Source organism: Bos grunniens, chromosome 14 (genome assembly GCF_055505025.1).
Source record: "Bos grunniens cultivar Pamir isolate PY7600 chromosome 14, Bosgru_T2T1.0, whole genome shotgun sequence".
Lineage (NCBI taxonomy): Eukaryota > Metazoa > Chordata > Mammalia > Artiodactyla > Bovidae > Bos > Bos grunniens.
The window spans coordinates 83,182,405-83,202,224 of record NC_141178.1 but is presented as its reverse complement, the minus strand read 5'-3'; the positions used below and the strand labels follow the sequence as shown (position 1 = coordinate 83,202,224).

General features: G+C 67.3%; 1 protein-coding gene across 20 annotated transcripts in view; it reads left to right on the top strand.

Annotated features, from left to right (window-relative positions):
* Window positions 1-18,615, top strand: part of PLEC (plectin) — a 56,806-nt gene extending 38,191 nt beyond the window's left edge. For 16 of the 20 annotated variants that reach the window (XM_086337755.1, XM_086337754.1, XM_086337762.1 and 13 more), the window contains 21 exons: window positions 125-218; window positions 674-828; window positions 905-1,175; window positions 1,264-1,341; window positions 1,430-1,591; window positions 1,747-1,851; window positions 2,032-2,127; window positions 2,315-2,440; window positions 3,560-3,712; window positions 3,790-3,944; window positions 4,024-4,150; window positions 4,318-4,501; window positions 4,589-4,746; window positions 4,857-5,035; window positions 5,805-5,943; window positions 6,044-6,400; window positions 6,476-6,559; window positions 6,713-6,817; window positions 6,928-7,026; window positions 7,828-11,208; window positions 11,306-18,615. In XM_086337755.1, coding sequence (XP_086193881.1) covers window positions 125-218; window positions 674-828; window positions 905-1,175; window positions 1,264-1,341; window positions 1,430-1,591; window positions 1,747-1,851; window positions 2,032-2,127; window positions 2,315-2,440; window positions 3,560-3,712; window positions 3,790-3,944; window positions 4,024-4,150; window positions 4,318-4,501; window positions 4,589-4,746; window positions 4,857-5,035; window positions 5,805-5,943; window positions 6,044-6,400; window positions 6,476-6,559; window positions 6,713-6,817; window positions 6,928-7,026; window positions 7,828-11,208; window positions 11,306-17,518 — 12,421 coding nt within the window. In that variant the 3' untranslated portion in view covers window positions 17,519-18,615. The remainder of the gene's footprint in view (window positions 1-124; window positions 219-673; window positions 829-904; window positions 1,176-1,263; window positions 1,342-1,429; window positions 1,592-1,746; window positions 1,852-2,031; window positions 2,128-2,314; window positions 2,441-3,559; window positions 3,713-3,789; window positions 3,945-4,023; window positions 4,151-4,317; window positions 4,502-4,588; window positions 4,747-4,856; window positions 5,036-5,804; window positions 5,944-6,043; window positions 6,401-6,475; window positions 6,560-6,712; window positions 6,818-6,927; window positions 7,027-7,827; window positions 11,209-11,305) is intronic. The other 4 variants (XM_086337770.1, XM_086337772.1, XM_086337769.1 and 1 more) reach the window with 1 other exon arrangement.
* The last annotated feature ends 1,205 nt before the right edge of the window (window positions 18,616-19,820 follow it).

The following is a 19,820-nucleotide window of genomic DNA, read 5'->3' as shown; positions in this document are numbered from 1 at the left end:
GCTCAGCTGTGGGCTGCAGGCCGGCAGGGAGGCCCAGAGCAGGAGGGAGCTGTGCTCCGAGGCGGGAAGCCTGGCTGGCGGTTGCCACTCACAGAGGGGGGGCCGTGCTTGCTCTCAACCGCAGACTGGAGCGTCTTCAGCGCATCGTGAGCAAGCTGCAGATGGAGGCCGGGCTGTGTGAGGAGCAGCTGAACCAGGCCGACGCCCTGCTGCAGTCGGTGAGGGCTGGGCCTGGGCAGGGGGGCTGGACGGAGGGAGGAGCCCCAAGCCCGCCACGCCCTGCAGCCGCTGCTCCTGCCTCCTGGCGTGGGGCCATCTCTGACCGCTAGATTGGGCAGAGCCAGCTCCTGGGCACCAGGCCTGCCCTGAGCCGCCTGCTGGCTGGATGTGGCAGGAGGGGACCCAGACCGCGGGTCCTGGGCTGGGGCTCTCTCAGGAAGGACTTTCTTCGGGTGGGTGATGGGCGACAAGGCTGAGAAGCACTTGGCTCTGGGACCCAGTGGAGGCTTTTGCACTTGATCCCGGTCCCCACAGAGAACTGGGCCTGGGGGTTTGGCCAGAAGCCTTAGAGACACGTACAGTGCTGGCTGGGGAGGAAAGGGAAAGGACAGGCTGGGCCTGGAGGCGGGGGTGCAGGGTGGCCAGACTCTGAGTCAGGGCGATTGCCTTGCAGGACGTCCGGCTGCTGGCTGCAGGCAAGGCACCGCAGCGGGCGGGCGAGGTGGAGCGGGACCTGGACAAGGCCGACGGCATGATCCGGCTGCTGTTCAATGATGTGCAGGCCCTCAAGGATGGGCGGCACCCTCAGGGCGAGCAGATGTACCGCAGGTGGGACGCGCCCCTCCAGGGCCTGTGGTGGGCAGCCCTGTTCTGCGACCCCCCCTGACTGCTGCCCTGCCCACAGGGTGTACCGCCTGCACGAGCGTCTGGTGGCCATCCGTACCGAGTACAACTTGCGTCTGCGGGGCACGCCACGGCACCCTGAGCTCGAGGACTCCACTCTGCGCTACCTGCAGGACCTGCTGGCTTGGGTGGAGGAGAACCAGCGCCGGTTGGACGGTGCTGAGTGGGGTGTGGACCTGCCCAGTGTGGAGGCGCAGCTGGGCAGCCACCGTGGCCTGCACCAGTCCGTCGAGGAGTTCCGGGCCAAGATCGAGCGGGCCCGCACGGACGAGGTAAGCGGGCAGCAGGTGTGAGGGTGGTGGACGGCAGGGGTGGGCAGGTCCTGGCCGCCACAGGCCTCACCCTGCTGGTCTCCCTCAGGGCCAGCTGTCCCCCGCCACCCGGGGTGCCTACCGGGACTGCCTGGGTCGGCTGGACCTGCAGTACGCCAAGCTGCTGGTGAGTGGGGGCCAGGCGGGAAGTGGGTGCGGGGAGGGGTCCTGGGAGGAGGCGGCAACTGACACAGCCCCCGCCCGCCTGCCTGCAGAACTCCTCCAAGGCCCGCCTCCGGTCCCTGGAGAGCTTGCATGGCTTCGTGGCGGCCGCCACCAAGGAGCTCATGTGGCTGAGCGAGAAGGAGGAGGAGGAGGTGGGCTTCGACTGGAGTGAGCGCAACAGCAACATGGCCGCCAAGAAGGAGGCCTACTCGGTGAGGCGGGGCCCCTCGGTGGTGGCTGGGATCCCTCGGTGAGGTGGGGGTTTTCCGTGGGTGGCTGGGCCAGCCCAGGCCCCGGGAGCACTCTGTGGGAGCCAGGGTCCCCAGTGCTGCCTTGGCACTGCCCCTGAGGCCCCTGCCCCTGTCAGGCCCTGATGCGTGAGCTGGAGCTGAAAGAAAAGAAAATCAAAGAGATCCAGAGCACTGGGGACCGCCTGCTCCGGGAAGACCACCCTGCCCGGCCCACAGTGGAGGTGAGAGGGGCCTGCAGGGACCCCTCCAGGCGCCCCTGGGGGGAGGGGCAGGGCTGGGGACCCACCTGGTCACCCCTGGTGGGGGCGGGGCTGGAGGGCCCCTGGTTGGTGGGGCGGGGGGCTGGGGCACCCCAGCCCAGGAGGCAGGCAGGGCCTGATGGGCCGCGTGCTGTGTGGCAGTCCTTCCAGGCAGCCCTGCAGACTCAGTGGAGCTGGATGTTGCAGCTGTGCTGTTGCATCGAGGCTCACCTGAAGGAGAATACCGCCTATTTCCAGGTGAGGCCTGGGTTCCCCCCATGCCTAGCCCACTGCAGGGGCCCCTCTGCCGGGCTGCAGGTGTGCACTGGGTCCGTGCACTGTCTCACTGACCTTAGTTAGTGCTGTCCCCAGGCTTTGGCCTGGTCCCTCGGCCTACACTGGGGCAGCTGGGGCTGGGGGCTCTGACCCTCTGCTGCTGCCCCAGTTCTTCTCAGATGTGCGGGAGGCCGAGGAGCAGCTGCGGAAGCTGCAGGAGACTCTGCACAGAAAGTACACCTGCGACCGCTCCATCACCGTCACGCGGCTGGAGGACCTGCTGCAGGACGCCCAGGTGAGCCGCTCGGCCGGCCCAGCGCTGTGCAGCGGGTGGGGGCAGACGCGGAGGCCCGGGGGCGCGGCCGCTGGGGCTAGAGGGCAGCCACAGCTGCGGGCAGTCCAGGGCTGGGGACGGCACGGGTGGCGGCAGGCCTGCTGTCCGGGCTGATGCTCGGGGAAGGTCCCTCTGGAGGCAGAGGGTGGCGACTGGAGGCACCAGCAGAGGTCAGGGGAGGTTGGACGGGGGGATGTCAGCATAGCCGGATGCACAGTGGGGGTGGATGAGAGCTTAGTGGCAGGGGCCTGGCGTGAGAGTAGGTGGCTGCCCAGAGCCAGTACGAGAGCTGACCTTGGGGCTGCGGAAGCGAGTAGGGGCCTGAGTCAGCCGCCTCACTGTCAGTCCCATGCTGTAGGAGGCCCACCGGCATCCCGAGCTGGACAGTCTGGGGCAGGTGTGGCTGAGGTGGACACAGAGGTGGCCAAGCATGGCGCTCAGGCCAGGCGAGACACAGGAGAGGGGCTGGGGGCCCTGCTGGCCAGGGTTCCTGTGTTGGGCCGCCACGAAGCCATGCAAGCTCTCCAGGGACCGGAGGCGGGCCTTGGAGGAGTTCTGCAGGCAGGCGGGCGGGGGCTGTGTCAGTTGCCGCCTCCTCCCGGGACCCCTCCCTGCACCCACTTCCCGCCTGGCCCCCACTCACCAGCAGCTTGGCGTACTGCAGGTCCAGCCGACCCTGGAAGCTGTCCAGGCAGCTTCCACTGGACTCTGACCCACAGCCTAGGGTGGTCCTTGGTCCCTCAGAGGGGCTGAACTGGAGGAGGTGTGCACCTTCCACAAGCACCGGGGAGGGCAGAGGGGAGAGGGAGAGGATGACATGGCAGCCTTCCCGAACGATACAGCTGTGGTGGGGGTGGGGAGGGGCACTTGGTCCTGCCCAGGGAGGAGGGTGTCAGTGGAAGCCCAGGGGCCTGTCCTGGCGAGCGCCCAGCCCCGCCACATTCCAGGGACCGTGGGAAGGAACCCCTGGTCTCAGGGCATTGTGGGGCAGCGGGGGACATGTATGCATTTCCTGGGGCAGGCACGGGGGGTCCTCACAGAGGGTCTTGGAACCCCCCCACCCCCGCCCCACCCCCGCAGGATGAGAAGGACCAGCTGAACGAGTACAGGGGGCACCTCTCAGGCCTGGCCAAGCGGGCCAAGGCCATCGTACAGCTCACGCCCCGCAACCCCGCCCAGCCCACACGGGGCCGCGTGCCGCTGCTGGCCGTTTGCGACTACAAGCAGGTGGAGGTGAGGGCCTGGCCGGGCGGGCGGGGCCTCGGAGGGGGCTGGGCGTGGCCACACGCTGACGGCTCTGGCTGCTGCAGGCGACGGTGCACAAGGGCGATGAGTGCCAGATGCTGGGCCCCGCACAGCCGTTCCACTGGAAAGTGCTCAGCGGCTCCGGCAGCGAGGCTGCCGTGCCCTCCGTGTGCTTCCTCGTGCCCCCGCCAAACCAGGAGGCCCTGGAGGCTGTGGCCAGGTGCGTGGTCCTGGGTGGGGCGGCCGGCTGGGTGGTAGGGCAGCTGCCTGGACACCTCTGACTGTGCCCTGCCCGCCAGGCTGGAGGCCCAGCACCAGGCCTTGGTCACGTTGTGGCATCAGCTGCACACGGACATGAAGAGCCTTCTGGCGTGGCAGAGCCTCAGCCGTGACGTGCAGCTCATCCGCTCCTGGTCCCTGGTCACGGTACGGCGGCCCTGCGGGTGCTCAAGACTAGTGGGGTGTGGGGCCTCTCCGCGTCTACGCTCATCCTCTGGTCCCTGGTCGTGGTACGGTGGCCCCGCTGAGCGCTCCCGGCGGATGGGGTGTGGGTCTCCCCGCAGCTATGCTCACCCCGGCCCACCCGCCCACAGTTCCGCACGCTGAAGCCTGAGGAGCAGCGCCAGGCCCTCCGCAGCCTGGAGCTGCACTACCAGGCCTTCCTGCGGGACAGCCAGGATGCCGGCGGCTTCGGGCCTGAGGACCGGCTGCAGGCCGAGCGCGAGTATGGCTCCTGCAGCCGCCACTACCAGCAGCTGCTGCAGAGCCTGGAGCAGGGTAGGTGTGGGCAGCGCGGGGGGTGGTAGGACGCTCGTGGGGGGCCGCCCGCGGTTGGGCGGCATGCGAACTGGATGTGTTCCCCAGGCGAGCAGGAGGAGTCACGCTGTCAGCGCTGCATCTCAGAGCTCAAAGACATCCGGCTGCAGCTGGAGGCCTGCGAGACACGCACGGTGCACCGCCTGCGGCTGCCGCTAGACAAGGAGCCCGCGCGGGAGTGCGCCCAGCGCATCGCTGAGCAGCAGGCAGGCCCCGGCCCCTCCTCCCCCCACCGTACCGTACCCCGCCCCCGGCTCCCAAGGGTGCTGCCTGTCGGGTTCGTAGGCTCAGCTTGCCCCCTGCTCTGTCTCCTCAGAAAGCACAGGCGGAGGTGGAGGGGCTGGGCAAGGGGGTCGCCCGGCTCTCTGCTGAGGCCGAGAAGGTCCTGGCCCTGCCTGAGCCATCCCCTGCGGCCCCCACCCTGCGCTCAGAGCTGGAGCTGACCCTGGGCAAGTTGGAGCAGGTCCGCAGCCTCTCCGCCATTTACCTGGAGAAGTGAGTGTGCCTGTCAGCGGCCGGGGGCGGAGACCGAGGGGTCTTGAGCAGAGCGGGAGGGTGCGGACAGGCTGATGGGCCAGGCGATGCGGCCACGAGGAGGGTCCGCTGAGGGATAGCTGGTGCAGATCTGGCCAGGGTGTCGCGGGGTGGCCAGAAGGGTTCTGTCCTGGCGTGCCTGGGCTGGCTTCCCGAGGACCGGCCAAGGGGCGAGAGCAGTTGTGGGAGGAGGACTAGCACCCCCGCCCACAGGATACCGGGAGGTCGGGGGGTGGTCACCAAGATGTGGAAGGCGTGTGTGCAGAGGCAAGGGGCGGGCGCATGGGGAGCCTAGGGGGGTGAGGAGTGCTGGGGAGGGGGGCGTGTCCAGCGAGGGTCAGAACCCAGCTTGGGGGGCACTGGCAACCTCAGGGGAGGAGCTTCTTGGTGGAATGTGGGGTCAGGTGGGCCATGGGTGACACAGCAGAGACCCAGGGTGCTGAGAGGGCCCTCTCCCCAACAGGCCCTTCCCCGCCCCCCACCCGGTGCCCCCAGGGAATGTGGAGTCCTCCCCAGGACCCCTCCTTCCTCCCCGCCCTCACTCCCAGACATGGGCACCTTTTCCCCCACTGTTCATTTTGGTATATACATTCACGTGGCTTGTAGATCATTTTCAGAAGCTTTGTGGGAACCCCCCACGCTCAGTCCCCCATGAGCCTCCCTCCAGGACCTGATCTTGGTCCTCAGCCTCTCACTCAGCCTGTCTTCATGAGGCCCTGCCCTCCCCTAGGCTCAAGACTATCAGCCTGGTGATCCGGAGCACACAGGGGGCTGAGGAGGCACTCAAGGCCCACGAGGAGCAGCTCAAGGAGGCCCAGGCTGTGCCCGCTGCCCTCCCAGAGCTTGAGGCCACCAAGGCTGCAATGAAGGTACTGCCGCCAGCTCGCGCCCCACTGCCAGGGCCTGATGGTATCAGGGGTGGCAGCCGGGGCCTCAGGCTGAAACGGCTCCTCTGCTCTGGTCCAACAGAAGCTGCGGGCCCAGGCGGAGGCACAGCAGCCTGTGTTCGATGCCCTGCGGGATGAGCTGCGGGGGGCACAGGAGGTGGGCGAGCGGCTGCAGCAGCGGCACGGCGAGCGGGATGTGGAGGTGGAGCGCTGGCGTGAGCGGGTCACCCAACTGCTGGAGCGCTGGCAGGCCGTGCTGGCCCAGACCGACGTGCGGCAGCGTGAGCTCGAGCAGCTGGGCCGCCAGCTGCGCTACTACCGGGAGAGCGCAGACCCGCTGGGCGCCTGGCTGCAGGACGCCAGGCGGCGGCAGGAGCAGATCCAGGCCGTGCCGCTGGCCGACAGCCAGGCCGTGCGCGAGCAGCTGCGGCAGGAGAAGGTGGGCCCGGGCGGGGCGGGCGGGAGGGGTGGGTGTGGGTGTGCCCCGTGATCGCTGACCACCCTGACGCCCCAGGCCCTGCTGGAAGAGATTGAACGCCATGCTGAAAAGGTAGAGGAGTGCCAGAGGTTCGCGAAGCAGTACATCAACGCCATCAAGGTGAGGCTCTGTGGCCTCGGGGCCCGGGGAACAAGGCAGTGGGGGCGACCTCTGAGGGCCCCCCCGCCAAGGCCACGCTGGGCAAAGCCTGCAGGCAGTTTCAGGGGCGGGGTGGGGCGGGCAGAGCTGGCAGGCATTGGTGTGTCTCTGCAGGACTACGAGCTTCAGCTGGTCACGTACAAGGCACAGCTGGAGCCAGTGGCCTCGCCGGCCAAGAAGCCCAAGGTCCAGTCGGGGTCCGAGAGCGTCATCCAGGAGGTGAGGCTGAGGGGCGGTGGGGCTGGTGGGTGGGCGGAGCCAAAGCCACGCAGGGCCTGGTGGGCTCTGGGCAGGGGCAGGGCTGACTGTGGGCGTCCCTCTGCCCCCAGTACGTGGACCTGCGGACTCGCTACAGTGAGTTGAGCACGCTCACCAGCCAGTACATCAGGTTCATCAGTGAGACCCTGCGGCGCATGGAGGAGGAGGAGGTAGGGCTGCCAGGGTGGGGAGGCCGTCCCGCCGTCCCCCCCAGATGTGGCCCCTGGGACGCGTCCGAGCGCACCTGGCACAGCACGGCCCACCCCCCACGGCCTGGCACTGCACGGCTCTCCCCGTGGTGGCTGTTGTGTGCCCCGGGCCGCCCCTGGCTCTGTGTGTCCCTTCTCGGGGTTCTGCATTGGCCTTTTCACTTGGCCGCCTGCTCTGCAAAGACTTGGGCTTGTTTGGTTGTGGGGACTGGGAGGGGCGTCACGGCGAGGCAGGGCACTGGCCCGTCTGTCTCCTACCACCCCCCGAGGTGAGCCCTCTGTCTGGCCTACCTGCAGCCTCTTCCCTGAGCTGAACTGCAGACTGTCGGGTCTACATGATGCCCATGCTGGCCACCTGCCCTGCCGGGTTGGGGGGGGCCAGAGCAGGCCACGGGCATCAGCAGTGCTCAGGCAGGGCTGTGCGGTAGTCATGGTTCCTGGATCCTGCAAACCTCTTGCTTTGCTCTCTCTCTCTCTCTCTCCCTCCGTTTGTCTGTCTCCATCGCCTGTCTGCGGGAAGAGGGGAGGACGCTTGGGTCTCCTTCCCCAGGCTGGTGAGCACTGTGGGGCCAGGCTGCGCTCACTGCCCCGAGTGCCCCGGGGGGGGGTGCACGTGATTCCCCTCAGCCAGGTCATGACCTGTGTCCTCCCCCAACCCCTGCACCGTGCTGAGCTGTGGTGGCACTGAATCGCGTCCCAGGAGCAGCCGTGGTGTGCTCACCGCTGTCTCTGGTTCTCTCCCTCTCTCTGCCACGGCCGCAGAGGCTGGCCGAGCAGCAGCGAGCGGAGGAGCGGGAGCGGCTGGCTGAGGTGGAGGCTGCACTGGAGAAGCAGCGGCAGCTGGCTGAGGCCCACGCCCAGGCGAAGGCGCAGGCGGAGCGCGAGGCCCAGGAGCTGCAGCGGCGCATGCAGGAGGAGGTGGCACGCCGGGAGGAGGTCGCGGTGGATGCGCAGCAGCAGAAGCGCAGCATCCAGGAGGAGCTGCAGCAGCTGCGGCAGAGCTCGGAGGCGGAGATCCAGGCGAAGGCCCGGCAGGTGGAGGCAGCCGAGCGCAGCCGGCTGCGCATCGAGGAGGAGATCCGAGTGGTGCGCCTGCAGCTGGAGACCACGGAGCGCCAGCGCGGCGGGGCGGAGGGCGAGCTGCAGGCGCTGCGGGCGCGGGCAGAGGAGGCTGAGGCACAGAAGCGGCAGGCCCAGGAGGAAGCAGAACGCCTGCGGCGGCAGGTGCAAGACGAAACCCAGCGCAAGCGGCAGGCTGAGGCTGAGCTGGGCCTGCGTGTGAAGGCGGAGGCCGAGGCGGCAAGGGAGAAGCAGCGGGCCCTGCAGGCGCTAGAGGAGTTACGTCTGCAGGCCGAGGAGGCAGAGCGGCGCCTGCGGCAGGCAGAGGCAGAGCGGGCACGCCAGGTGCAGGTGGCGCTGGAGACAGCACAGCGCAGTGCCCAGGCGGAGCTGCAGAGCAAGCACGCCTCATTTGCTGAGAAGACAGCGCAGCTGGAGCGCACCCTCGAGGAAGAGCACGTGACCGTGGTGCAGCTTCGTGAAGAGGCCACACGCCGGGAGCAGCAGCAGGCGGAGGCCGAGCGTGCCCGCGAAGAGGCCGAGCGTGAGTTGGAGCGCTGGCAGCTGAAGGCCAATGAGGCGCTGAGGCTGCGGCTGCAGGCAGAGGAGGTGGCACAGCAGAAGAGCCTGGCGCAGGCCGAGGCGGAGAAGCAGAAGGAGGCGGCAGAGCGGGAGGCGCGGCGGCGTGGCAAGGCAGAGGAGCAGGCAGTGCGGCAGCGCGAGCTGGCGGAGCAGGAGCTGGAGAGGCAGCGGCAGCTGGCGGAGGGCACTGCGCAGCAGCGCCTGGCTGCCGAGCAGGAGCTGATCCGGCTGCGCGCCGAGACAGAACAGGGTGAGCAGCAGCGGCAGCTGCTGGAGGAGGAGCTGGCTCGGCTACAGAGCGAGGCGGCTGCCGCCACGCAGAAGCGCCAGGAGCTGGAGGCTGAGCTGGCCAAGGTGCGGGCTGAGATGGAGGTGCTGCTGGCCAGCAAGGCGCGGGCCGAGGAGGAATCGCGCTCCAGCAGCGAGAAGTCCAAGCAGAGGCTGGAAGCCGAGGCCGGGCGCTTCCGCGAGCTGGCAGAGGAGGCTGCCCGCCTGCGCGCGCTGGCGGAGGAGGCCAAGCGGCAGCGGCAGCTGGCAGAGGAGGATGCGGCGCGGCAGCGGGCAGAGGCTGAGCGGGTGCTGTCCGAGAAGCTGGCTGCCATCAGCGAGGCCACGCGGCTCAAGACGGAGGCAGAGATCGCACTTAAGGAGAAAGAAGCCGAGAACGAGCGCCTGCGGCGGCTGGCAGAAGACGAAGCCTTCCAGCGGCGGAGGCTGGAGGAGCAGGCAGCCCAGCACAAGGCCGACATCGAGGAGCGGCTGGCACAGCTGCGTAAGGCATCTGAGAGCGAACTGGAGCGGCAGAAGGGGCTGGTGGAGGACACTCTGCGGCAGCGGCGGCAGGTGGAGGAGGAGATCCTGGCCCTTAAGGCAAGCTTCGAGAAGGCAGCCGCCGGCAAGGCGGAGCTGGAATTGGAGCTGGGGCGCATCCGCGGCAACGCAGAGGACACGCTGCGCAGCAAGGAGCAGGCGGAGCAGGAGGCGGCGCGGCAGCGGCAGCTGGCCGCAGAGGAGGAGCGGCGGCGCCGGGAGGCCGAGGAGCGTGTGCAGAAGAGTCTGGCAGCTGAGGAGGAGGCTGCGCGGCAGCGGAAGGCTGCGCTGGAGGAGGTGGAGCGGCTCAAGGCCAAGGTGGAGGAAGCGCGGCGCCTGCGCGAGCGCGCGGAGCAAGAGTCTGCGCGGCAGCTGCAGCTGGCGCAGGAGGCTGCCCAGAAGCGGCTGCAGGCGGAAGAGAAGGCGCATGCCTTTGCAGTTCAGCAGAAGGAGCAGGAGCTGCAGCAGACCCTCCAGCAAGAGCAGAGCATGCTGGAGAGGCTCCGTGGCGAGGCCGAGGCTGCCCGGCGTGCGGCGGAGGAGGCAGAGGAGGCGCGCGAGCGGGCCGAGGGCGAGGCGGCGCAGTCCCGACAGCGCGTGGAGGAGGCGGAGCGGCTGAAGCAGGCGGCGGAGGAGCAGGCTCAGGCCCAGGCGCAGGCACAGGCCGCCGCAGAGAAGCTGCGCAAGGAAGCTGAACAAGAGGCGGCGCGGCGGGCGCAGGCAGAGCAGGCGGCCCTGCGGCAGAAGCAGGCGGCCGATGCGGAGATGGAGAAACACAAGAAATTCGCGGAGCAGACACTGCGGCAGAAGGCCCAGGTGGAGCAGGAGCTGACGGCACTGCGGTTGAAGCTGGAGGAGACGGACCACCAGAAAAGCATCCTGGACCAGGAGCTGCAGCGGCTGAAGGCGGAGGTGACCGAGGCCGCCCGCCAGCGCAGCCAGGTAGAGGAGGAGCTATTCTCCGTGCGCGTCCAGATGGAGGAGCTCGGCAAGCTCAAGGCTCGCATCGAGGCGGAGAACCGCGCCCTTATTCTGCGCGACAAGGACAACACGCAGCGCCTCCTGCAGGAGGAGGCCGAGAAGATGAAGCAGGTGGCGGAGGAGGCTGCGCGGCTGAGCGTGGCGGCTCAGGAGGCGGCACGGCTGCGTCAGCTGGCGGAGGAGGACCTGGCTCAGCAGCGGGCCCTGGCGGAGAAGATGCTCAAGGAGAAGATGCAGGCAGTACAGGAGGCCACGCGGCTCAAGGCCGAGGCGGAGCTGCTGCAGCAGCAGAAGGAGCTGGCCCAGGAGCAGGCCCGCCGGCTGCAGGAGGACAAGGAGCAGATGGCCCAGCAGCTGGCACAGGAGACGCAAGGCTTCCAGCGGACCCTGGAGACTGAGCGGCAGCGGCAGCTGGAAATGAGCGCGGAGGCCGAGCGGCTCAGGCTGCGTGTGGCTGAGATGAGCCGGGCCCAGGCTCGCGCAGAGGAGGACGCCCAGCGCTTCCGGAAGCAGGCGGAGGAGATTAGCGCAAAGCTGCACCGCACAGAGCTCGCCACGCAGGAGAAGGTGACGCTGGTGCAGACGCTGGAGACACAGCGGCAGCAGAGCGACCGGGATGCCGATCGCCTGAGGGAGGCCATTGCGGAGCTCGAGCGCGAGAAGGACAAGCTCAAGAAGGAGGCTGAGCTGTTGCAGCTCAAGTCTGAGGAGGTATCTTGCGGCGGAGGGTAGGGACCTGGGGTGGGGTCTGTTCTGGGAAAGGTGCGCCTGGCCGGGTGTCCCTGACCGCCCCCTATCCCCTTGACAGATGCAGACGGTGCAGCAGGAGCAACTGCTGCAGGAGACGCAGGCCTTGCAGCAGAGCTTTCTCTCCGAGAAGGACAGCCTGCTGCAGCGGGAGCGCTTCATTGAGGAGGAGAAGGCCAAGCTGGAGAGGCTCTTCCAGGACGAGGTGGCCAAGGCACAGAAGTTGCGGGAGGAGCAGCAGCGACAGCAGCAGCAGATGCAGCAGGAGAAGCAGCAGCTGCTGGCCAGCATGGAGGAGGCGCGGCGGCGGCAGCGTGAGGCTGAGGAGGGTGTGCGGCGCAAGCAGGAGGAGCTGCAGCTCCTGGAGCAGCAGCGGCAGCAGCAGGAGCAGCTGCTGGCGGAGGAAAACCGCCGGCTGCGTGAGCGGCTGGAGCACCTGGAGGAGGAGCATCGGGCCGCACTGGCCCACTCCGAGGAGATCACCGCTGCTCAGGCAGCGGCCACCAGAGCCCTCCCCAACGGCCAGGATGCGACCGACGGCCCAGCTGCAGAGCCAGAGCATGCCTTCGAGGGCCTGCGGCAGAAGGTGCCGGCCCAGCAGCTGCAAGAGGCGGGCATCCTGAGCACAGAGGAGGTGCAGCGGCTGGTGCAGGGCCACACGACGGTGGCCGAGCTCACACAGCGGGAGGACGTGCGCCGCTACCTGCAGGGCCACAGCAGCATCGCGGGGCTGCTACTGAAGCCTGCCAATGAGAAGCTGACCATCTACGCCGCCCTGAGGAGGCAGCTGCTGAGCCCGGGCACCGCTCTCATCCTGCTTGAGGCCCAGGCAGCCTCAGGCTTTCTCCTGGACCCAGTGCGGAACAGGCGGCTGACCGTCAACGAAGCTGTGAAGGAGGGTGTCGTGGGCCCTGAGCTGCACCACAAGCTGCTGTCGGCCGAGCGCGCGGTCACTGGCTACAAGGACCCGTACACCGGGGAGCAGATCTCCCTCTTCCAGGCCATGAAGAAGGACCTCATCGTGCGCGAGCACGGCATCCGCCTGCTGGAGGCCCAGATCGCCACGGGCGGCGTCATCGACCCCGTGCACAGCCACCGCGTGCCCGTGGACGTGGCCTACCAGCGCGGCTACTTTGACGAGGAGATGAACCGTGTGCTGCAGGACCCCAGCGACGACACCAAGGGCTTCTTCGACCCCAACACGCATGAGAACCTCACTTACCTGCAGCTGCTGGAGCGCTGCGTGGAGGACCCCGAGACAGGCCTGCGGCTGCTGCCGCTCACAGATCAGGCTGCCAAGGGTGGTGAGCTGGTCTACACTGACTCGGAGGCCCGGGATGTGTTTGAGAAGGCCACTGTGTCGGCGCCATTCGGCAAGTTCCAGGGCAAAACGGTGACCATCTGGGAGCTCATCAACTCCGAGTACTTCACGGCCGAGCAGCGGCGGGACCTCCTGCGGCAGTTCCGCACAGGCAAGGTCACCGTGGAGAAGATCATCAAGATCGTCATCACCGTCATCGAGGAGCACGAGCAGAAGGGCCAGCTCTGCTTCCAGGGCCTGCGTGCCCTGGTCCCTGCTGCCGAGCTGCTTGAGAGTGGGGTCATCGACTGGGACCTCTTCCGCCAGCTGCAGCTGGGCGAGCGCTCCGTGCAGGAGGTGGCTGAGGTGGAAGCTGTGCGGCGGGCCCTGCGGGGCTCGGGTGTCATTGCAGGCGTGTGGCTTGAGGAGGCGAGGCAGAAACTAAGCATTTATGAGGCTCTGAAGAAAGAGCTGCTGCAGCCAGAGGCAGCCGTCGCCCTGCTCGAGGCCCAGGCTGGCACCGGGCATGTCATCGACCCTGCCACCAGCGCACGGCTGACTGTGGACGAGGCGGTGCGCGCCGGCCTGGTGGGCCCTGAGCTGCATGAGAAGCTGCTATCGGCCGAGAAGGCTGTGACCGGCTACAAGGACCCCTACTCAGGGCAGAGCGTGTCCCTGTTCCAGGCCCTGAAGAAGGGCCTCATTCCCAGGGAGCAGGGCCTGCGTCTACTGGACGCCCAGCTGTCCACGGGGGGCATCGTGGACCCCAGCAAGAGCCACCGTCTGCCCCTGGATGTTGCCTGTGCCCGCGGCTACCTGGATAAGGAAACCAGCACCGCCCTCACAGCGCCCAGAGATGACGCCAAGACCTACTACAACCCCCGTACTTGGGAGCCGGCCACCTACAGCCAGCTCCAGCAACAGTGTCGCCCCGACCCACTGACAGGCCTGAGTCTGCTGCCGCTCTCAGAGGAGGCAGCCCGGGCCCGGCAGCAGGAGCTCTACTCTGAGGTCCAGGCCCGCGAGGCCTTCCAGAAGGCCACTGTCGAGGTCCCTGTGGGCAGCTTCCAGGGCCGGGCAGTGACCATCTGGGAGCTCATCAACTCCGAGTACTTCACAGCCGAGCAGAGACAGGAGCTGCTGCGGCAGTTCCGCACGGGCAAGGTCACCGTGGAGAAGATCATCAAGATTATCATCACCATAGTGGAGGAGGTGGAGACCACGCGGCGTGAGAGGCTCTCCTTCAGCGGTCTCCGTGCCCCAGTGCCGGCCAGCGAGCTCCTGGCCTCCGGCATCCTCAGCAGCTCCCAGTTTGAGCAGCTCAAGGACGGCAAGACATCAGTCAAGGACTTGTCAGAGCTGGACTCAGTGCGGACCCTCCTCCAAGGCAGTGGTTGCCTGGCTGGCATCTACCTGGAGGAGTCCAAGGAGAAGGTGACCATCTACGAGGCCATGCGACGGGGCCTGCTCAGGCCCAGCACTGCCATCCTCCTGCTTGAGGCACAGGCGGCCACGGGCTTCCTAGTGGACCCTGTGAGAAACCAGCGCCTGTATGTCCACGAGGCTGTGAAGGCCGGTGTCGTGGGCCCCGAGCTGCATGAGAAGCTGCTGTCGGCCGAGAAGGCTGTGACTGGGTACAAGGACCCCTACTCAGGCAGCACCATCTCTCTCTTCCAGGCCATGAAGAAGGGCCTGGTCGTCAGAGAGCACGGCATCCGCCTGCTGGAGGCCCAGATCGCCACAGGCGGCATCATCGACCCCGTGCACAGCCATCGTGTGCCCGTGGACGTGGCCTACCAGCGCGGCTACTTTGACAAGGAGATGAACCGCGTGCTGGAGGACCCCAGCGACGACACCAAGGGCTTCTTCGACCCGAACACCCGTGAGAACCTCACGTACAGGCAGCTGCTGGAGCGCTGCGTGGAGGACCCCGAGACGGGCTTGCGGCTGCTGCCACTGAAAGGGCCGGAGAAGGCGGAGGTGGTGGAGACCACGCGGGTGTACACTGAGGAGGAGACACGGAGGGCCTTCGAGGAGACGCAGATCGACATCCCCGGGGGCGGCAGCCACGGGGGCTCCACCATGTCCCTGTGGGAGGTGATGCAGTCCGACCTGATCCCCGAGGAGCAGCGGGCCCAGCTGATGGCCGACTTCCAGGCTGGCCGGGTGACCAAGGAGCGCATGATCATCATCATCATTGAGATCATCGAGAAGACCGAGATCGTGCGCCAGCAGAACCTGGCGTCCTATGACTACGTGCGCCGCCGCCTCACAGCTGAGGACCTGCATGAGGCCCGGGTCATCTCTCGCGAGTCCTATAGCCTGCTCCGGGAGGGCACCAGGAGCCTCCGCGAGGTGCTGGAGGCCGAGTCTGCCTGGCGCTACCTCTACGGCACGGGCTGTGTAGCTGGCGTCTACCTGCCCGGCTCCAGGCAGACCCTCACCATCTACCAGGCCCTCAAGAAGGGGCTGCTGAGCGCCGAGGTGGCCCGCCTGCTGCTGGAGGCGCAGGCAGCCACGGGCTTCCTGCTGGACCCGGTGAAGGGCGACCGGCTGACCGTAGATGAAGCCGTACGGAAGGGCCTGGTGGGCCCCGAGCTGCATGACCGGCTGCTGTCGGCCGAGCGGGCCGTGACCGGCTACCGTGACCCTTACACGGAGCAGACCATCTCGCTCTTCCAGGCCATGAAAAAGGACCTGATCCCCGCCGAGGAGGCCCTGCGGCTGCTGGATGCTCAGCTGGCCACGGGCGGCATCGTGGACCCACGCCTGGGCTTCCACCTCCCGCTGGAGGTGGCCTACCAGCGTGGCTACCTCAACAAGGACACACACGACCAGCTTTCAGAGCCCAGTGAGGTGCGCAGCTACATAGACCCCTCCACGGACGAGCGCCTCAGCTACACACAGCTGCTGCGGCGCTGCCGCCGCGATGAAGCCAGCGGCCTGTTCCTCCTGCCGCTCTCAGACGCCCGCAAGCTGACCTTCCGTGGCCTGCGCAAGCAGATCACGGTGGAGGAGCTGGTACGCTCGCACGTCATGGATGAGGCCACGGCGCAGCGGCTGCAGGAGGGCCTGACCTCCATCGAGGAGGTCTCCAAGAATCTGCAGAAGTTCCTCGAGGGTACCAGCAGCATTGCTGGCGTCCTCGTCGATGCCACCAAGGAGCGGCTGTCGGTGTACCAGGCCATGAAGAAGGGCATCATTCGGCCTGGCACGGCCTTCGAGCTCCTGGAGGCGCAGGCGGCCACCGGCTATGTCATCGACCCCATCAAGGGGCTCAAGCTGACTGTGGAGGAGGCCGTGCGCATGGGCATCGTGGGCCCCGAGTTCAAGGACAAACTGCTGTCGGCTGAGCGTGCCGTCACCGGCTACAAGGACCCCTACTCCGGGAAGCTCATCTCCCTCTTCCAGGCCATGAAGAAGGGCCTCATCCTCAAGGACCACGGCATCCGCCTGCTGGAGGCCCAGATCGCCACAGGCGGCATCATTGACCCCGAGGAGAGCCACCGCCTACCCGTGGACGTGGCCTACCAGCGCGGCCTCTTCGACGAAGAGATGAATGAGATCCTCACCGACCCCTCAGATGACACCAAGGGCTTCTTCGACCCCAACACGGAGGAGAACCTCACTTACCTGCAGCTGATGGAGCGCTGTGTCACCGACCCCCAGACGGGGCTGCGGCTCCTGCCCCTGAAGGAGAAGAAGAGGGAGCGGAAGACGTCCTCCAAGTCCTCAGTGCGTAAGCGGCGTGTGGTCATTGTGGACCCTGAGACGGGCAAGGAGATGTCCGTGTACGAGGCCTACCGCAAGGGCCTCATCGACCACCAGACCTACCTGGAGCTGTCGGAGCAGGAGTGTGAGTGGGAGGAGATCACCATCTCATCCTCAGATGGCGTGGTCAAGTCCATGATCATCGACCGCCGCTCAGGCCGCCAGTATGACATTGATGAGGCCATTGCCAAGAGCCTCATTGACCGCTCGGCACTGGACCAGTACCGTGCCGGCACGCTGTCCATCACCGAGTTCGCGGACATGCTCTCAGGCAATGCCGGCGGCTTCCGCTCGCGCTCGTCCTCCGTGGGGTCGTCATCCTCCTACCCCATCAGCCCGGCCGTCTCCAGGACCCAGCTGGCCTCCTGGTCCGACCCCACGGAGGAGACAGGCCCTGTGGCCGGCATCCTGGATACCGAGACCCTGGAGAAGGTGTCCATCACGGAGGCCATGCACCGCAACCTGGTGGACAACATCACCGGCCAGCGGCTGCTGGAGGCACAGGCCTGCACTGGGGGCATCATCGACCCCAACACTGGGGAACGCTTCCCCGTCACCGAAGCCGTCAACAAGGGCCTGGTGGACAAGATCATGGTGGACCGCATCAACCTGGCCCAGAAGGCCTTCTGCGGCTTCGAGGACCCGCGCACCAAGACCAAGATGTCGGCCGCCCAGGCCCTGAAGAAGGGCTGGCTCTACTACGAGGCAGGGCAGCGCTTCCTGGAGGTGCAGTACCTGACGGGCGGCCTGATTGAGCCCGACACGCCAGGCCGCGTGCCCTTGGACGAGGCCCTGCAGCGCGGCACGGTGGATGCCCGCACCGCCCAGAAGCTGCGTGACGTCAGCGCGTACTCCAAGTACCTCACCTGCCCCAAGACCAAGCTCAAGATCTCCTACAAGGATGCACTGGACCGCAGCATGGTGGAGGAGGGCACGGGGCTGCGGCTGCTGGAGGCCGCCGCCCAGTCCAGCAAGGGCTACTACAGCCCCTACAGCGTCAGCGGCTCCGGCTCCACCACCGGCTCGCGCTCCGGCTCGCGCACCGGCTCCCGGGCTGGCTCCCGTCGCGGCAGCTTCGATGCCACGGGCTCAGGCTTCTCCATGACCTTCTCCTCCTCGTCCTACTCCTCCTCAGGCTATGGCCGCCGCTACGCCTCGGGGCCCACGTCCTCCCTGGGGGGCCCTGAGTCCACGGCAGCCTGACCCCTCCTGCTCCCTGCCTCCCGCTCTGCATGTGGCCTCCCGCCCAGGCGCTGGGGTCTCTTTAACATTGAAAGGTGTCTTCCTCCCAAGCGGTGCCTAAAGTTTAACCAAAAAGACTAGACTAACATATTAATATATACCTGCTGTCCAGACAGCCTGTTCCCGGGGACGGGGCCAGTCCAGCCCCACTGACCACTCCACCCCCCGGGTCTCCCTGCTCCTCTTTACCTGCCACTCACCACAGCCAGGTGCCTTGGAGGGTCCAGAGGTGGGCCCCCAACTCAGCCCTCCCATCTCCCCGAGGGGTTCCGTCTGGGCGAGCTTCCCCCAGCCCTGTAGACCAGCCCCACCCAACCCCCAGCCCGACCTGCCTGGGCAGCGGACGCAGCCCCTAGCAGCAGGGCCGTCGGGACCAGCGCCTCTGTCTCCAGGACTGACCCGCTCGCTCTGCGCGGGCGGCAGCGAGTCCTGGTCCCCTCCTCTCCTCGGCTGCTCAGGAAGCCCCTTCCCCATGGGAGGGTGAGGTCCCCGAGCAGACCCAGCTGGCCCAGGCCAGGCCCCCCAGACCCCAGGCCTCTGGCTTCAGCCTTCCAGCCTCAGCTCCCTAGTAAGTGCCTTCTGTGTCCCCCTTCGCACCCCAGGCCCCAAGGACCCAGACCTGGGGTGGGAGACAGATCCTCCTGGTGAAAGGCTCGCCACTGCCCAGCTCTCAGGCGTGCCAGCCAGGTACAACGGGTCCCCTGTAGGTTTCTGCCCGCTGTGGGCCCAGCGCCCCCCAAGGCCTGTGGGGCACCCCTCCCCCGGGTGCTGACTGCCTGCCTCTCCCAGGGAGCCTCAGCCCCCGAGTGGGCCCGGGACGCGGCCGAGGCGGTCCGTGCCAACCAGGCCACCCCGCCGGTGCCACCCGCTCCTGCTCCATCACCCCGGGCCCTGGCGGCTCCACCCCCACCTCCACCCTCTGACTGAGCTTTGCATGTTCCACTAACCCAGGGAGGTGGCGGGTGGAAGCGCTCGGCTTCGGCTGCCTCCGAGGGCAGAACACTAACCTGACCATGGTGGGCCTGCCGCGCTCGCCCCAATAAAAGCAATTCCAACCACCCTGTGGTCCTGTGTCCCTTCTTGTCCAGAGCTCAGTTGTGTGTTGGGTAAGGGTGCTGCAGCCCCAGGCTCTGAGCTTGGCCTGGGTGAAGACGCTGGCCGGAGGCCACGCACTCAAAGAGTGCCCCAGGCTGAGGGACCCAGAGCACAGAGGAGGTGGAGGCCCGGCCAGCTGGGGTCTGCCTGCGCAGCACCCAGGCTGGGTCTGTGACGGGCACTTACACCTAAGGTGAGGCCCTTCAGTCGGTCACTGCCCCCTGGGTACATGGCCCGGTTTGGCCAAGGGTAGCCGTCCAGAGCAGAGAAGACGATGGCAACTCACTCCCGTGCTCTTGCCTGGAGAATCCCAGGGACGGGGGAGCCTGGTGGGCTGCCGTCTGTGGGATTGCAGAGTTGGACATGACTGAAGCGACAGCAGCAGCAGCAGCCGTCCAGAGAAGGGGGCAGTCGTGAACACAGGTGGTGGTCGGTGGGCACAGCGTCAGCATCTCCACCACGGCCTCCCTTCCATGCCCCTGTTCATCACGTTCAGTTGATTCCAACTTCTCCAGGATTCGTTCTGGGAGAACTTTAAAGAGGAGGGTGAATGGGTCAGCCACAGCCCCGCTGAGGTCCTTCCTGCCTGAGCTGTCTCCCTACTCTGCCTGGGGAGGGCCAGTCCCTCATCCCCAGGGGTGAGTCCTGGTCCCACGCCCTTGGGCTCTCCTCTCTTGCCCACTTGCACTTAAAACTGCAAATTGAGCCTGCCCAGGGCATCAACCCTTCTTCTGTGTGTTGGCCAGGGGTCTCCCAGCCAGGACAGTGCCCACTGGGCCGGCTGGCCTCCCGTGACAAACAGCTGCTGTACTGGGTGGCCACTGAGGCCGTGAGTTGAGGGAGCCCCCACCCTGCCCCGGACAGCCATGTCTTCCCTTGCTGACCAGGACCACGAGGGTCTCACTGACAGGTTGCAGGGACAAGCAGCACGCGCCCCAGCGGGTCCCGGGCCTGTGGGGGGTGGGCCGTCTCAGCCTCCCCTCTTGGGGTCCTTGGCTCAAGGTCCTGCCCACATGCCATCCCACGGGGTCAGCCATGCCAGGCCAGCAGCTTCCAGAGGGCCTGGCATCGTGTGGCCCTGGATCCGTGCAGCCCCCCTTGACGGAGTGGCTCTGAGGTTCGAAGGGATGTTTCAAGGGACCTGAGGGCGACCAAGAGACAGGGCAGC